This window comes from Nicotiana tomentosiformis, chromosome 6 (assembly GCF_000390325.3).
Source record: "Nicotiana tomentosiformis chromosome 6, ASM39032v3, whole genome shotgun sequence".
Taxonomy (NCBI): domain Eukaryota; kingdom Viridiplantae; phylum Streptophyta; class Magnoliopsida; order Solanales; family Solanaceae; genus Nicotiana; species Nicotiana tomentosiformis.
Genome location: NC_090817.1, coordinates 20,883,936 through 20,899,322, shown reverse-complemented (window position 1 = coordinate 20,899,322; position 15,387 = coordinate 20,883,936). Strand labels below are relative to the sequence as shown.

General features: G+C 34.6%; 3 protein-coding genes across 4 annotated transcripts; 1 reads left to right on the top strand and 2 right to left on the bottom strand.

The window, feature by feature from the left end:
• Positions 1 to 5,785: 5,785 nt before the first annotated feature.
• Positions 5,786 to 6,139, bottom strand: LOC104107104 (protein AGENET DOMAIN (AGD)-CONTAINING P1-like). The gene has a single exon (XM_009615825.1). The coding sequence runs from the start codon at positions 6,137 to 6,139 to the stop codon at positions 5,786 to 5,788; it is 354 nt and encodes a 117-aa protein (XP_009614120.1).
• Positions 6,140 to 6,706: 567 nt separating this feature from the next.
• LOC104107105 (protein AGENET DOMAIN (AGD)-CONTAINING P1-like) lies at positions 6,707 to 7,200 on the bottom strand. Its single transcript, XM_009615826.2, has 2 exons — positions 7,167 to 7,200; positions 6,707 to 7,098 (listed from the first exon to the last, which is right to left on the bottom strand). Exons 1-2 carry the CDS (start codon positions 7,198 to 7,200, stop codon positions 6,707 to 6,709), a joined length of 426 nt encoding a protein of 141 aa, XP_009614121.2.
• A 3,081-nt stretch (positions 7,201 to 10,281) lies between these two features.
• Positions 10,282 to 15,156, top strand: LOC104107096 (14-3-3 protein 8). Of its 2 annotated transcripts, none has more exons than XM_033658895.2 (7): positions 10,282 to 10,500; positions 11,240 to 11,546; positions 11,667 to 11,754; positions 13,468 to 13,577; positions 13,656 to 13,804; positions 14,630 to 14,682; positions 14,766 to 15,156. In XM_033658895.2, the coding sequence occupies exons 1-6, from the start codon at positions 10,437 to 10,439 to the stop codon at positions 14,635 to 14,637; spliced, it is 726 nt and encodes a 241-aa protein (XP_033514786.2). In that variant the 5' UTR covers positions 10,282 to 10,436; the 3' UTR covers positions 14,638 to 14,682; positions 14,766 to 15,156. The 2 variants fall into 2 exon arrangements, with proteins under 2 accessions (XP_033514786.2, XP_009614106.1); XM_009615811.4 differs by having other exon boundaries at positions 10,303 to 10,500; positions 14,627 to 14,682.
• Positions 15,157 to 15,387: the final 231 nt, after the last annotated feature.

The following is a 15,387-nucleotide window of genomic DNA, read 5'->3' as shown; positions in this document are numbered from 1 at the left end:
CTTTTTGTCATTAGTTTTGATTTTCTTCTCTCCTGATTCTACCCGTTTCATCAGTTCCTCGACTATCTTTATGATCTCGGGGTTGGTCCTTGAGTCATTTTCATTCGGCCTCTCTATGACCGGTTGGTTTCTGCGGGTGACTTCCCGGGATGGATCGAGTTCAATTCTGCTCGGCGCGCGGCTTTGGTTCTGTAACTGGGCTATCACCGCCTGTTGAGCCTGCAACATTTCGAAAATCATCCGTAAATTGATCCCGTCCCCTCCGACATCTTGTGTGTTTCGGACCGCTGATCGGGCTTCACCACGGATGCTATTCTCGGGGTCGGTAAGCAGATTTGCGTTGATGTCCATATGCGAGTTGGCATCAATCGGGTCAGCAACCGGAATTCCGACGGGATAAACATGTAGTATCTCGCCACTGGGCACTATGTTGTTAATTTCGCTGTGATGGCCGGACTCATCGTCAACATGTAGAGGTGTTGACTGAGATTTGACATTTTAAGCTTAAACCTGAAATTAGAGACACTCCAAAGAACAAGTGTAAAGTAATGTGTGTTACAAAAATTTATATCAAATAACCACTATTATCCTCAACCCCATGGTGGGCGCCAAACTTTTTACCCTCAAAATCGGATAACAATTAAATTTGTAAGTGGTTTTGAGGATACGCGGATTGATTTGACACAAAGCAGTAAATAAAGATAAATTAAATAAATAAGGATGAAGTAAGTTCAAACCACACGAGAAAGACGATTTAAGCCTTAGTGAAATATTTGCCCTCAATCTGAGCTCATAACAATAAGCACTGACGAATGAAAGCAGAAGAACTAATAACAGGACAAATAATGATATATTGCCTTGGAATGCGTGTTACAATGTCTTTTATGAATTATCAGACCCCCTTTATATAGTAGAGGAGTCCTACATTATGTACAATTCTATAAAAAGTAAAAAAATCTTTTGATTTATTGATTTCTATTTCTTTATCGGTACGTGCCGAGATTCCCGCCGTAATATCCGGTCACGAATATTTCGGTCTTCCGTTGGCTATGCTGACAATATTTCTTCAAAGTCGTTTGAGGCTAGGACCGGTTTCGGGATCATGGCCTCGATATTATCGGAGGCAGGCGTCCTATCTTCGGGTTCTAGCCCGGTGGGACTTGGGGTCGATCTTTAATCCTTTATTGTCATATCTCGAACCTGACTTACCATGTCGGAGGTTAGGATGCACCACGAGCTCGATTTTAACCGTATACAGAAACTTTTGAAACTAATAGTCCCTGCAATCCAATTAAACTTGCAGAGACTCTGCTTCAAACTTAACTAAGTTAAAGTGAGGCCATAGTTGGTGATATCACTTAGAACTATGTATTATCTCTTTATATCGAACTTCAAATTAGGAGCGATTTAAAAGCAAAATGAAACAAATAACTTACCTTAAAGGTCACAATAAAATTGACCTCCTACAAGGTTCTCAAAGAGAACGAATAAGTGAACACCTGATGGATCTGCATTATGCACAATCCAAGGATGCTCAAGTACCTTTTTCAGGGGCAGACACTGAGAAAAATCCTTACAAGCATCTAAATCCCACAAACATGAATTAAAAATAACAAGTTAGGCCCGAGATTACGTGTTGTTGTATTCCAAAGTATCTCAATGGATTAGAGAAAAATCTGGCTAATAAGGTCCTTGGCAACTGATGAGAGAATTGGTTTGGCAGGAAATTTGAGATCCACTTGCACAATCCTATGCATATCTATAGGAAAACCTTGTCAACATACATATAAGTATTAACCTGGTAATATTCATAAAAGTTGTTTACCATTGTAAACTCGTCCATGCAAGATCTAGCTAATGACAGAAGGTTTGAAATTGTAATGCTTGTGTTCACTACGTGTAATTTCATTCCGCCGTTTCATACTCATCCATGCAGAAATTGAAAATTGTACCATGAACATTAGTTGTAGCATTGTGTATGAAAAAAATCACTTTTTCTTAAAGGAGGACTTGTATATAAAATGTAATGCGCTACTATTTCTTCTAAAGTCTTCTTTCTTTTTTGTGCTTTCCTATTTAAGTTTCTCATGAAACTTTTAGTTTATATTTGGAAGAAAAGCTCACCTTTTATATGTGTCCAAGCTAAGTGTTCATTTTCTTCAAATGGAGGCATCCAGTATAGAAACTCAAAGCATAGGATACCAAGGCTCCAAATGTCCACACTTGCGTCATGCTCTATACTTTCTACTGCAAGTTCAGCCACCAACATATATATCACCAAACATGTAAAAGCAGTTAAAGATTTGCTAAGTTAAATTCTCATTAAAATGCAAATTGGATTGTGTATAATATACTAACAATTTATATATAATATTTTTTAGTTTGTGATTCTTAATTACAGCTTGATCTGATTTTTTTGATGTGGCTCAGTACCGGGAGTAAAGGTTGTGATAGGGTATTAGTGTTCAACTTTTTCTTTTTTTCAAGGTAAGTCTACCTGGTGCTCAAGTGTCCTGTGGCCATCCCAAGTTAATTTGCAAGTGGGTTTTATAATTCAAGCATGGTCAAGCTTGCTTCCGGTCGAATGAGAGGTGCAATTGAAATTTATATTTCAGGGCTCTTGCCATTGTCCCAAAACACTACTTGTAAATTTTATTCTAATGATCTGGCCAGATGATCTTGAGTTAGGACATTATAATAGGTTTTTTCTAAATGCATTTCATATGTCCTGGATTTTAAATTATCAATTCAAAAATTCAGGATACTTAGTCCTGAATTTTAAATTAACAGCTTAAAAATTTAAGATAATAAGTCTTGAATTCTAAATTAGCAGTTCAAAAATTCAGGATACTTAGTCCTGAAGTTTGGGTGAATTGGCTAAAGTTTAAATACATTGTAAAGTATGTATATATTTTAAATAACATACTTAAAAGTGGCTACGTGATGTCATTTCCATGATAGTTCCTTGGGCCGAAGTCGATCGGAAACTTTACCTTCACAAAGATAGAGGTAAACTTGTATGCACACTATCTTCTCCAGATCCTACTTAGGATTTCACTGAGTATGTTATTGTTGTCGTCGATTTATTTCAGTCCTTGACAATATGCTAGATATTTGTGTCTTGCAAGGGGATTCCTGCAGAGAAAGAGCACAGAGGAGAGAATTGCTTCAGAGAAGACACACTACGATCCCGTATTGGCTTGGTAACCACGCTTCAAACCTAAAAATAAGGGAGCAGCACGCGTCACAACTCCTAACTCTGTTGCAAAATTTCGAAATTTGCCCCCCGAGCAAGCAAGTACCTAACCGGAAGCTCCTCAAACTGTTCCATGATAGTTCCTTGGGCCGAAGTCGATCGGAAACTTTACCTTCACAAAGATAGAGGTAAACTTGTATGCACACTATCTTCTCCAGATCCTACTTAGGATTTCACTGAGTATGTTATTGTTGTCGTCGATTTATTTCAGTCCTTGACAATATGCTAGATATTTGTGTCTTGCAAGGGGATTCCTGCAGAGAAAGAGCACAGAGGAGAGAATTGCTTCAGAGAAGACACACTATGATCTCGTATTGGCTTGGTAACCACGCTTCAAACCTACAAAAAATAAGGGAGCAACACGCGTCACAACTCCTAACTCTGTTGCAAATTTTCGAAATTTGCCCCCGAGCAAGCAAGCACCTAACCGGAAGCTCCTCAAACTGTTCCATGATAGTTCCTTGGGCCGAAGTCGATCGGAAACTTTACCTTCACAAAGGTAGAGGTAAACTTAAATGCACACTATCCTCTCCAGATCCTACTTAGGATTTCACTGAGTATGTTATTGTTGTCGTCGACTTATTTCAGTCCTTGACAATATGCTAGATATTTGTGTCTTGGAAGGGGATTCCTGCAGAGAAAGAGCACAGAGGAGAGAATTGCTTCAGAGAAGACACACTACGATCCCGTATTGGCTTGGTAACCACGCTTCAAACCTAAAAATAAGGGAGCAGCACGTGTCACAACTCCTAACTCTGTTGCAAAATTTTGAAATTTGCCCCTGAGCAAGCAAGCACCTAACCGGAAGCTCTTCAAACCGTTCCTTGTTAATATAGAGAATTACAAAACCTCAATTGATTATTATTGAGTATTTGTGATAGTTTTTAGAACTTGTAGGTATAAGTATGTTTCATGTTTTTCCAAAATAAATTTAGGAAATATGTTTTGAAAACTGATGTCCAAACACATTTTCATCCTCAAACCAAACTTCACCCAAATCAGATTTTTCAGAATAAATTTAAGAATCTATGGCCAAACACTAGCTTAATCTCTCACTCTTTCATCTAATGTAATTTTTCCTAGTGTCCTAGATTAATCACCAATACTTTTGGTGTGTTTGGTATAACGGAAAATGTTTTCCGTGAAAAATATTTTCCTAGAAAATGTTTTCTTAGAAAACAAGTAGTAATCCTATTCATTTTTCGGTGTTTGGTACGCAAATTACGGAAAATAACTTCTCAAGAGTATTCATAAAAATTTAGATACAATAAACATGAAGTCATAAACTTTCGAACCAACAACCTTTCGAACTCACAAATTTCATAAACTTCCGAACCGCGAAATTTCGAACCCGTAAACTTTATAATTTCTAAACCTGTAAACTTCCAAACACATAAACCTCCGAACTCATAACTTTGGAACTTGTAAAATTTTGAACCTGTAAACCGAAAGATGAAAAAACTAAAACTGAAAATATATATAAAAAATATATTTTTTATATATATATATATTTTTCCCTTCGAGGGTGAGGGGGGCGGCGGCAGGGGGTGCAGAAAAACGAAAAAACAGAAAATTGAAATTATAAAAAAAAAAAGTAAAAAAAATAATAATTGTGCGGGGTGGGGGTGGGTGGTGTAGAAAAAAAATAGAAATTTGAAAATTACAAAAAAAAAAAAATTGTGTGGGGTGGTGGTGTAGAAAAACAAAAAAATAGAAATTTGAAATTACAAAAAAAAGTAAAAAAAAAAATAAAAATTTGCGGGGGTGTAGGAGGGGTGGTGACGAAAAAAAACTAAAATTTGAAAGGAAAACAAAAAGCATTTTTGGAGAGAGGGGTGGGGTTAGGGGGTGTGTGGGTGAAGGTGAAGAAGGTTGAGAAGGAGTTTTAGAAAATATTTTCCCTTCTCTTGATAAGGAAAATATTTTCCTCCAATTGAAGAAAAATGAGTTCATAAGGAAAATATTTTTCAAAATATTTAAACCAACTTAACATAGAAAAATTAAAAAATATTTTCCTTCGTAACAAACACACCCTTTATGTACAAATAAAGTCTCTTTATACCGTGTTATATATGTTATAGATAGCGTTGAAAAAGTTTAAAAAGTTCAAACCTCTTTCTAGTACAACAACAAATCAAAAGCGTAGAAACTAATATAATTAAAATTAGTTTGACAATGCAATTAGTATAAAACCAGCTTAAGAACTAAGCTTGCATAATCCAAAAGATAGTTGTATTACAGTACATCAAGATTAAAATCTTAGAAACAAACACTAGTTCAAGAGCGTAGGCAAGTTATGCAATTAAACACTCCTACAGATACAGGACTAGTTGAACAATATTGTTAGAGAAAGAGTTGTACTAAACTGTAAACAATAAAATTCAAAAAAGCCCAATATGTTGAACATAAAGAAATTCTTTCTCAAAACTAAAGCTATATGTATATAGTCGAAGTGAGGATTAATTTGAAGCTTATGAATTCGAAATTTCAATGTGTCTCAATTAATCCACCCTTTCCTCAAGAAGCACTCTACTTGCCCTTATATGTCCATTCTTGATGAGTCCTCAACACGTCAGGTGGATACTTAAGTTTTTCATCAGTTGTAGGAAAATAAATAATGTAGTCAAACTCAAATACATCAATTCCGTCGTATAAATTAAAGTCGCCCACGGGGTTTGCAATATGAGGTGGCATGGGACGAACTCTTGAAGGAGTGACAATCTCCTCTAGTAGTTCTGATTCGTCTTCTGCCAACAGAGTCTTGTAATTAACTTTATAACGTGAAGTACCGATGCTTGAAATGATGGTTGCTTCGTAGTAGGAGCCAATGAAGCCTAGTTCTCCGCTTTCCACCTCCACCTCATCACCCTTTTGAAAATCCATGATTATTACTATAAAATGAATGGAAATTAGAGAGAGGACTCTGGTTTTAGTTTGCAGCAGCTAAGAATTTATAGCAACAAAAGTTGTTTTCCTATAATGCCTTTGTTTTTTGTTTTTTATTTACTCCCTCCACACTTTTACGATATTCTTAAATGAGAAATTAACCTTTTTTATCGTGTTATGTGGAGTATTGGATAGTTTGGTGTTGAAAAAGTTAAAACCTTGTATAAAACAACTTAAAAACTGAATTTACATTTAAAAAATAGTACTATTACATTACAGCAAGATTAAAACCCTTTAAGCAAATACTAGGTCAAGAACGCAGAGCAAGTTAGGCAATTAAACACTCATACAAGACTAGTTGAACAATGTAAAGAAAATTGTAAAAGACTAGTCGTACATATAAGACTAGTTGAACAATGTAAATAAAATTTTATTAAACTATAAATGATAAAATTCAAAGACTTTAATATATTGAACATAAGGAAATCCTTTCTCAAAATCAAAGCTATATGTAAGCTTATGGATTCGATTCCGAATTACTTCACTCTTTTCTCAAAAAGTACCTCACTCGCCTTTATAAGTCCATTCTTGATGAGCCCTCAACACATCATGTGGATACGCAAGTTCCTCATTAGTTGTAGGAAAGTAAACAATGTAATCAGACCCAGTTTTTCTGTAGATGAATCCAAACCACCAACCATCATTGTCAAATACATCAACTCCGTCGTATAAACGAAAGCCACCCTCGGGTTTTGCAATATGAGGTGGCACGGGACGAACTTCTGAGTCAGTAACAATCTCCTCTAGTAGTTCTGATTCGTCTTTTGTCAATAGAGTCTTGTACCTGACTTTATAACGTGAAGTACCAATGCGTGAAACGATAGTTGCTTCGTAGTAGGAGCCCTTATAAGTCCATTCTTGATGAGCCCTCAACACATCAGGTGGATACTTAAGTTCTTCATCAGTTATAGGAAAGTAAGCAATGTAGTCAGACCCAATTTTCCCGTAAATGAATCCAAATCACCAGCCATCATTGTCAAATACATCAACTCCGTCATATAAACGAAAGCCGCTCTCGGGATTTGAAATATGAGGTGGCATGGGACGAACTTCTAAGGCAGTAACAATCTCCTTTAATAATTCTGATTAGTCTTCTGTCAACAAAATGTTGTACTTAACTTTATAACGTGAAGTTTCAATGTTTGAAATGATGGTTGATTCGTAGTAGGAGACAATGAAGCCTAGTTCTCCGCTTTCCACCTCCACTTCGTCACCCTTTGTTGAAACGACATGATTATTATAAGATGAATGGAAATTAAAGTGAGGAGACTTTGGTTTTAGTTTGCAGCAGCTAGGAATTTATAGGAACAAAAGTTGGTTTCCTATAATGCCTTCTTTTTTTTTAAAATCTTTCCTTCCAAGATTACTCCGCATTATTTTTGGGTGACTTAAACTCGCAGTTTATTAGTTGGAAGTGGAGGGTGATCCCCATTCTTGTCTTTTCCTATAATGCCTAGGAGTAGGTTTTGGTGATTTTGTTTTTACCCTTTCAAGTTAGGAAAAGGAACAAATACTTGATGGGATGATCTCTATCGTTTATCTCTATCTACTTCACTTTTAACATCTAATCTAAATAGTATTAATAATTCTTTCATATTTTAACATTTTTTGTTTTTTTAACTTCTTAAATAGAATTAAACCAAAGGTGGTCAGTAGATATTGAGAATTTGTAGTAGCTTCGTTGCAAAGATTGAATAATGCACTACATTGAAAACAATATTTACAGAATTAGGCCATTAATAATATTTGAATAATGCACTACATTGCAATGATTGAATATGCACTACATTGGGATGATCTCGACCGTTTATATCTCTTTCAACTTCAGTTTTTGCTCATTTTATTGTACTTTCATAATTGTTAAAATAGATTAATAGAACTATTTGTTGCCAAAACGAGAAAAAAGAAAAATGAGGGATGAATATAAGTGTTTTTCTTTTCTGGCAGATTCAACACTGATTATTTCTGTTTTTTTTTGTTTTTTTTAAAAAATAGTTGTAACAGTTAAATTTCAAAAAAAAATAGTTGCTTGATGATCAAGAGATCACATAATTAACAAAGCCAAACTTAATATATTTATGATTAATCAAAATGTTCATCATTCTCCTGTTATATGTATTTAAAAACACAAATATAAACAGTACTAATATATTATTGTAGGCTTTTTCTATTTTTTTTTTTTAAACTTTTTAAAAGAAACTTTAAGTTGAAGATGGACATAGACATTGCGCAAGAGATTAATATAGAAGATACAGAGAAATTTTGGTAGCTAGCTTCCTTGGAAAATTTAATTTATTTATTACTGTAAAAAATATTTTTTTCACAATCATGTTACTTATAATATAAATTCGAATTTTTTAAATTACGAATATCGTAAAAATGTAACTTGTCTGCTATCATATTTTAAAGTTTAGTTATAGAATAAAAGCTTTTTAAAATGATCGTGTATATAACATTAACATATATAGGTTCTTAATTATGTAATGGGTAATTTTTCAAGAATTGGTCCAGTCGAGTCTTTGCTGGCCTACAAAGTAAACGGGGAAGTGCATTAATTCAGATACAAAAACGTCTTAAAAGTGCATACAAAAAATTAATTGTATTTCAAACGCATATATGTGAAGTATATCTAAAGTGCAAAATGCAAAAAATTAGATGCACTTAAGACGAAAATATTACAGCTAATTTTTTGCATGCATTTAAGATGTTTTTTAGGAAATTCAGATATTAAACTGAATTTTATTGTCTGAAAATAAAAATTTGTTCATTTAACAATCTAACACGCGATTCAACGCTCAAATTTACTCCAAATAAGCTCAAATTTAAAACATAAATTTTAACATACCATAAACAACATACTTAAATTATTAATTTATCAAAACAATAAATCTAATAAATTTATTTTATAAAAAAATAGTGAGTTTTCAATGTTCTGGAGTTACTTTAGTTAACAACAACAAATCTAACATAAATTCCACTCACTATTCAAATCTTCACGTTAAAGATCTTTTTCATCTACGATTTAAACAATTAAGAAGAAAAAGAAGGAGAGAGACGTTAGAGGGGGGGAATATACTTTGTTTGAAGTTTACCAAAATTAGGTTCATGTTAAATAATTTTTTAAAAAAATAATACAAATTAAATAGCACTGTACAATAGGGCGTGAAATTGTTACAAAGTAAATGGCGAACCCAAAACTCTCAAATTTTTCAAATTAAGTTCCAAGAGTAAATTTTAACTTATTGTATCAGTTTTACATTATATTTTTCTCCGTTTTTCCGAGTTTCTTTTCATTCTTTTTTCGATAGTAACATAAAATTGTTTACCCGTAAAACGGTATAGTTGAATTTATACGTAATTTCTAGACAAGTGAATTAATTTGATCTTAAAATAAGAAAATAATTAAAGAAATATATAATAGTTAGCCTTGAAATATAGATGAAAACAACAGAGATGACGATTCCGGAAAAAATATTTCCGGGTACATCGATGATGAGATCAAAAAGCAAGAAAGTAAAATTGTATAAAGTTTTATATAGAATAGAGTGTAAGTTTAGCGAGAAAATTCATGTCCTTTGCAATGATAACTGAGCTCACTATTTATAGCTATGTTTAGGTAAGTAAGTCCTAGGATCATGTCCTTCTTTAATGTCAATTATGAGGGTCATTGATGAAGACATAACGGTAAACATAAATGTCAAATTCTCTATAACAGACTGTCACTCTTAATGCTGCATAATATTTCCAATTGAATTCTACCAGACGTAGAGCATTTAACACACTTTTATGGACGTTATCCTTTCCAATGACAAACAGATTGAGCTCAACGTGTCCTCTCTAAAGACGTCCACGTGCCATATCATATTTCACCTCATACAAAAATCCAAGGTATTTAATTCCTAACATAGGTTACGATGAAAATGTGCTAGCCTTCATCCTAATTATTCATTACAATTTATTTATTTTTACTCATTCATTGCAAATTTGAGTTATTTTGTGAATGAAAAATAAATTGTTGGGGGGGTTAAATTGTAGATGGAAAAAGAGTTAAGGTAGGAAGAGTGCATTTATTCTCTCACGAAGCCCTCTTTTTTAATTAATATATTATCACTCTCTGTCTTGACTGCTGAAAAATCATTGTCTAGTAAGAACATTTGTCAGTGCCACAAAGAAAAAGGGAGAAAAATTCTTCCCTTTTTCAACACACAGAAGAAAATCGTTAGAGAGATCGGAAATGGGTGAACGTGAGAACTTCGTATACATTGCTAAGCTTGCTGAGCAAGCTGAACGCTACGATGGTTAGGGTTTCATTCCTCACTTTTTTCTTCTTAGTTTTTTTCTGTCTACATGTAAATTAAGCTTCTTTTTAAAAATAAAAAAATCTCTATATGCATAGATCTCAGTTAATGTTTGTGTTCTTTAAGTTTACTGTTTAAGAGCTTAAGTAGAGTAATTGTGTATTCGCTTATTATTTATTACTCCATAAAGCTTCTTAATTGAAAATCAAATTTCAATGCTTTAAAATTTCAAGTTTCAATGAGTTACTAGCTGCTACGGTGTTAGAGGATTCGAAGATTTTGCAGTCTGGACAACTTTTAGAAGAAGTTAATTTTTTTGTTGATAAAAAAGTTTTTGCATCAGAGAAAAGTAGTGTATGAATAATTGTAGCTTTTGTAAAGAGTTGCCCGGTAAATGTGTTAGTGGGAGTTAGGAGGTAATAATCGTTGTGCGTGCAAGATGGCCTGTACACCGCTGTAATAAAAAAGGATTGTAGCTTTTCTGAAGTTCTCGGTGAGCATTTTTTTGGTGCAGAAGTCCTTCAAGAATCAAGACACTTCTTCACCCAAAAAGGTTTTTGTTCAGAACTTCGACTAGTGAAATTTTTTCTTCACCGAACCATTCAGAACAGATTCTATATGTTCTATGGCCGATTGGATTTGCTTAATTTTATTCCATACTCTTTTTGTCGTCTAATGGAATTAGGATTCATTTTCTAGGCAGTTGGTTGATATGTAATATTTAGAGAATATGTTACAGAGATGGTCGATGCGATGAAGAATGTTGCAAATATGGATGTTGAATTGACGGTGGAGGAGAGGAATTTGTTTTCTGTTGGTTATAAGAATGTGGTTGGAGCTAGGAGAGCATCGTGGAGGATCTTGTCTTCCATCGAGCAGAAGGAAGAGTCTAGAGGAAATGAGCAGAACGTGAAGCGGATTAAGGAGTACCAGCAAAAAGTGGAGTCAGAGCTCACCGACATTTGCAATAATATCATGACCGTGATTGATGAGCATCTAATTCCATCATGTACTTCTGGAGAATCAACTGTTTTTTACTACAAAATGTGAGGCCCTTGTATTATATAGTTTGTTTCGAGTCAGAAATGTTCGAGTTTGGTGTTTAGAAAGTTCAGAACTTCATAGGTTGTTCATTTTCGTTTAGTTCGTTTTATCTTTTGGTGCAGGAAAGGGGATTATTATCGATACCTTGCAGAGTTCAAAACTGGGAATGACAAGAAAGAGGTTTCTGATCTGTCTTTAAAAGCATATCAGGTATTCAGTTACTTAAACATGTAAGAAGAAAATTATACTGTATTTATAAAGAAGAATACAATGATACATATTGTCTGTTGCTTGTGATCTTCCTCTTATTTCTTGGTTGATTCCTTTTTAGTGAGTGCCAGCATCCTTATCTAAAAGTAAGTGCTAGCATATGCTCTGCTCGATTGCTCCATGTCTGATTACTTAAATTGAGGCTATTCACTCTCTAGATATAGCTTTTATATTTGAAACTGTCTAAATATTCATTCTGATTGAAGATCGAGTTCTTTACGCAAAAGAGAAGATTTCAAAAGGTTGATTCGGTGGAGTGGGAAAAGTCGGAGATTTCGAATGTGGAAGAATAGTTTTTTTAACTGTATTGTTTATGTTGAACTGTAGTACGCGTGAGAAAGATCCTGTCTTGTCACTCATCTATCAGGGCTTGGAAAGAATCCCGCTTAAGATGGTCAATTACTTTTGGTATGTCTTATTAAAATGTGATCCACGACTGTTATTCAATCCAACATTTTACCTCTAATCCTATCTGACGAAAGATAAGCAATGGCTGGCATGCTCGATGTGAGTGCTGTCTTCATTTTGGAACACTTCACTGCAATTCTGAAGCTCCTAAGAAGGTTTTGGGAGTGGAGATTTGGTTTTTATTGAATGGTTAATGTTTAGCTTCGTGATTTGCTAAAGAAGAATTTGATACAGTGGATAACTTTTTTATGAATGAAGACTGTTAACGAGGTTTGGCTGTGGTAATCTCCTTGAATAATTCTACTGGATTAGTTTGCATTTATTGTTTGTTGGTTTTCAACCAATCCTTTTAACTTCTAAGATGCATGACAGTGGACATAAATGTTAACATCTGCATGCTAGCTGATAACGATGTAGCTAACAAATACAGACTATAAGATTGATATACCCATGATCTATTGGTTATATCTAGGAGTGGCAAACGGGCGAGTCGGATTGGATATGGTTCGGGTCGAAAAAGGATAATGAAAAAACGGAGAAATTATCTGACCCTACCCATATTTAATACGGATAAAAAAACGGGCTAACCGACGGACCATATTATCCATGGCTTCATGAATATGATCACTTTTGGGAGAATTCCTAGTCTCCCAAACTTGAGAAACCCCCAATTTGAGGCTTTACAAATATAAAAGTTAAACCCATTAGTTATCCATTTAGTTATCCATTTTCTAAATGGATAATATGGTTCTTATCCATATTTGATTCATTTTTAAAAATTCATTATCCAACCCATTTTTTAGTGGATAATATGTGTGGTTAACTGTTTTCTTTTAACCATTTTGCCACTCCTAGTTATATTCTATGGAGCCTCAGTCTTTTGCCACAATGCCACTTGTACCAGGGCTCCTTAGTGTATTATTTTTGTTTTCTTTCAGCTTCATGATGCAGCACATGGCATAAACATGATGTTTAAGTGTACAACAAATTTCTTATTTTTCTTGTAACATCTACTAATTTGTGTCAACTAGCACACTATGTGCATTGTGCCCCAATTTGGTTACTTGGATGTTGGGAAGTAAAAGGCTTTTTGCTTATGAAATTTAATTGTTAATGTGATGTAGGGCCTCTCTACTTGTTATTTTCTTCCATTCCCCTCTCTTCATGTTACATGTGTAGTGATTGTATTTGTTTTCTAACATGTATCTACTTCCACTTATTGTTCGTTCTAAACATTGTGTACAGACAGCTACAACTACTGTGGAGTCTGAATTATCAACTACCCATCCCATTCGGCTGGGTTTGGCTTTAAATTTCTCTGTTTTCTACTATGAGATAATGAACTCCCCTGAAAGGTTTGTGTGGTTTTCATTAATTGAAATCTACTCGCAACATGTTTTTCATCTCAGTTGATTAGAATTTGTTTTCATCAGGGCATGCCAACTGGCTAAGCAGGCTTTTGATGAAGCAATATCGGAGCTGGATGCCCTTAATGAGGAATCCTACGAAGACAGCACCTTGATTATGCAGCTTTTAAGGGACAATCTCACTTTGTGGACTTCTGACATTCCAGAGGATGCAGGTATGTGCAAGTCATATTCTCAAGGTTGCTTTGGTGTTTGCATAATCTACTAGTAGCTGGTTCATTAACTTTCTACGTGCTCTATTCTCCTCATAGTTGCTAGGGTAAACTTGAGTCTTCGTGGGTACCAAGTTGATTATCGCAGATGAGAGATATCCTCTGAACGAATCATCTATTCCGACCTTTAGATGGTATTCAGTGTGGAATGCACTGTACTGTTAGCCCATTATTTTCTGGAATTAAACACTAGGGGGCAAAAGAAGAGTGGTACACGTCCTTTTTTATTGGAGAAGGGGAAAATCGGGCTAGAAAATACTAATAGCTGGAGGGTTTTTTTCTTGTTCATACAGTGTATTATCAACCGTTGGATTATTATTAAGGATCTGGACAAATCCCCCCCCCCCCCCCTTTTTTTTTTTTATTTGCTTTCTTTCTGAAGTTAAAATTACTTAAATTAGCAGGTAAAGACTTTTGATCTTCTTGAATTAATTGGTTATATTCTCTAGGGTTCAGTATAATTCAGACAGCTGCTCCTACTTGTATTTGGGACATTGAGATAGGAAATGGACATTTCTAGTTATATATGCGCACTTCAATTGAAGGTTCATTTCCAGTTAGAAATTGTTCCCTTTAGAAAGGTTTATGAGCTCAATGTAACAGATAGTTTGAGTTGACAAGGCTATAACAAAGGTGTCCTCTATGACACTACAACAATGCAACCAAATTGAATATATTTCGTTCTTTGTTACCATTAAGAGGAAACTTACCTTTCTGATATATCATGTTATTGCTATTAAAAATCTCTTTTTTCTTTCTGAATAGAAGATGCATAAAGGGGAGATGCTGCAAACAAAGCGAGTAGAGTTGAGGATGCCGAGGTGGGTTCTTTATACATCTTTGTCTATGTTTTGGTATTAATGTAGTTTCCCTACTCGTTCTAAATTTTGGTGTGCGCTTGCAGTGATGGGCAAACGAGTAGAGAACCTACCATGTGCGTGTTGCAGAGGGGAGGATGATGACACATCCAGGCGATTGTTTGTTTGGTTTCACCTACGGATGCATCTTGCTGGAGATTGTTTTCACATTTGTCGGATGTCATATTTATAGTGAATTGTTTGTGTCTTTATAAATGATTGGTTTGCTCTGTAGGTTTTATTTTTCAGATGACAACCGCAGCTGAAATAAGGATATCAGCTGTGCTTGTCTCTCATACCTTTATGATCTATCCTGAGTTTAGCATAGTTCGCGCCTCTCACGTTTATAGCATTGGTGTGTAGATAATATTCTGTAATGAGAAGGTATCTGCATCTCACTCCTTATATCAAGAATTACACTTCTATGCGTTTTTATAATTCCCTACTTTTGGAAATTTTTTAAACATTTGCTTCAAAATGAGAAAATTCTACGTTTATAATGTCGTAATAAAGTGACTAAAATGAAACGAAAAAAAAAAGAGAAGTTTACTGAGCTTTTGGCTTCGGTTGATCATATTTGTTTACATAAGTAACTAACTGAAATACTATTGGTTCAAGACAGCGTAACAAAAATGAAACAAACAATCAGTGCATGTTCTTTTGACAATG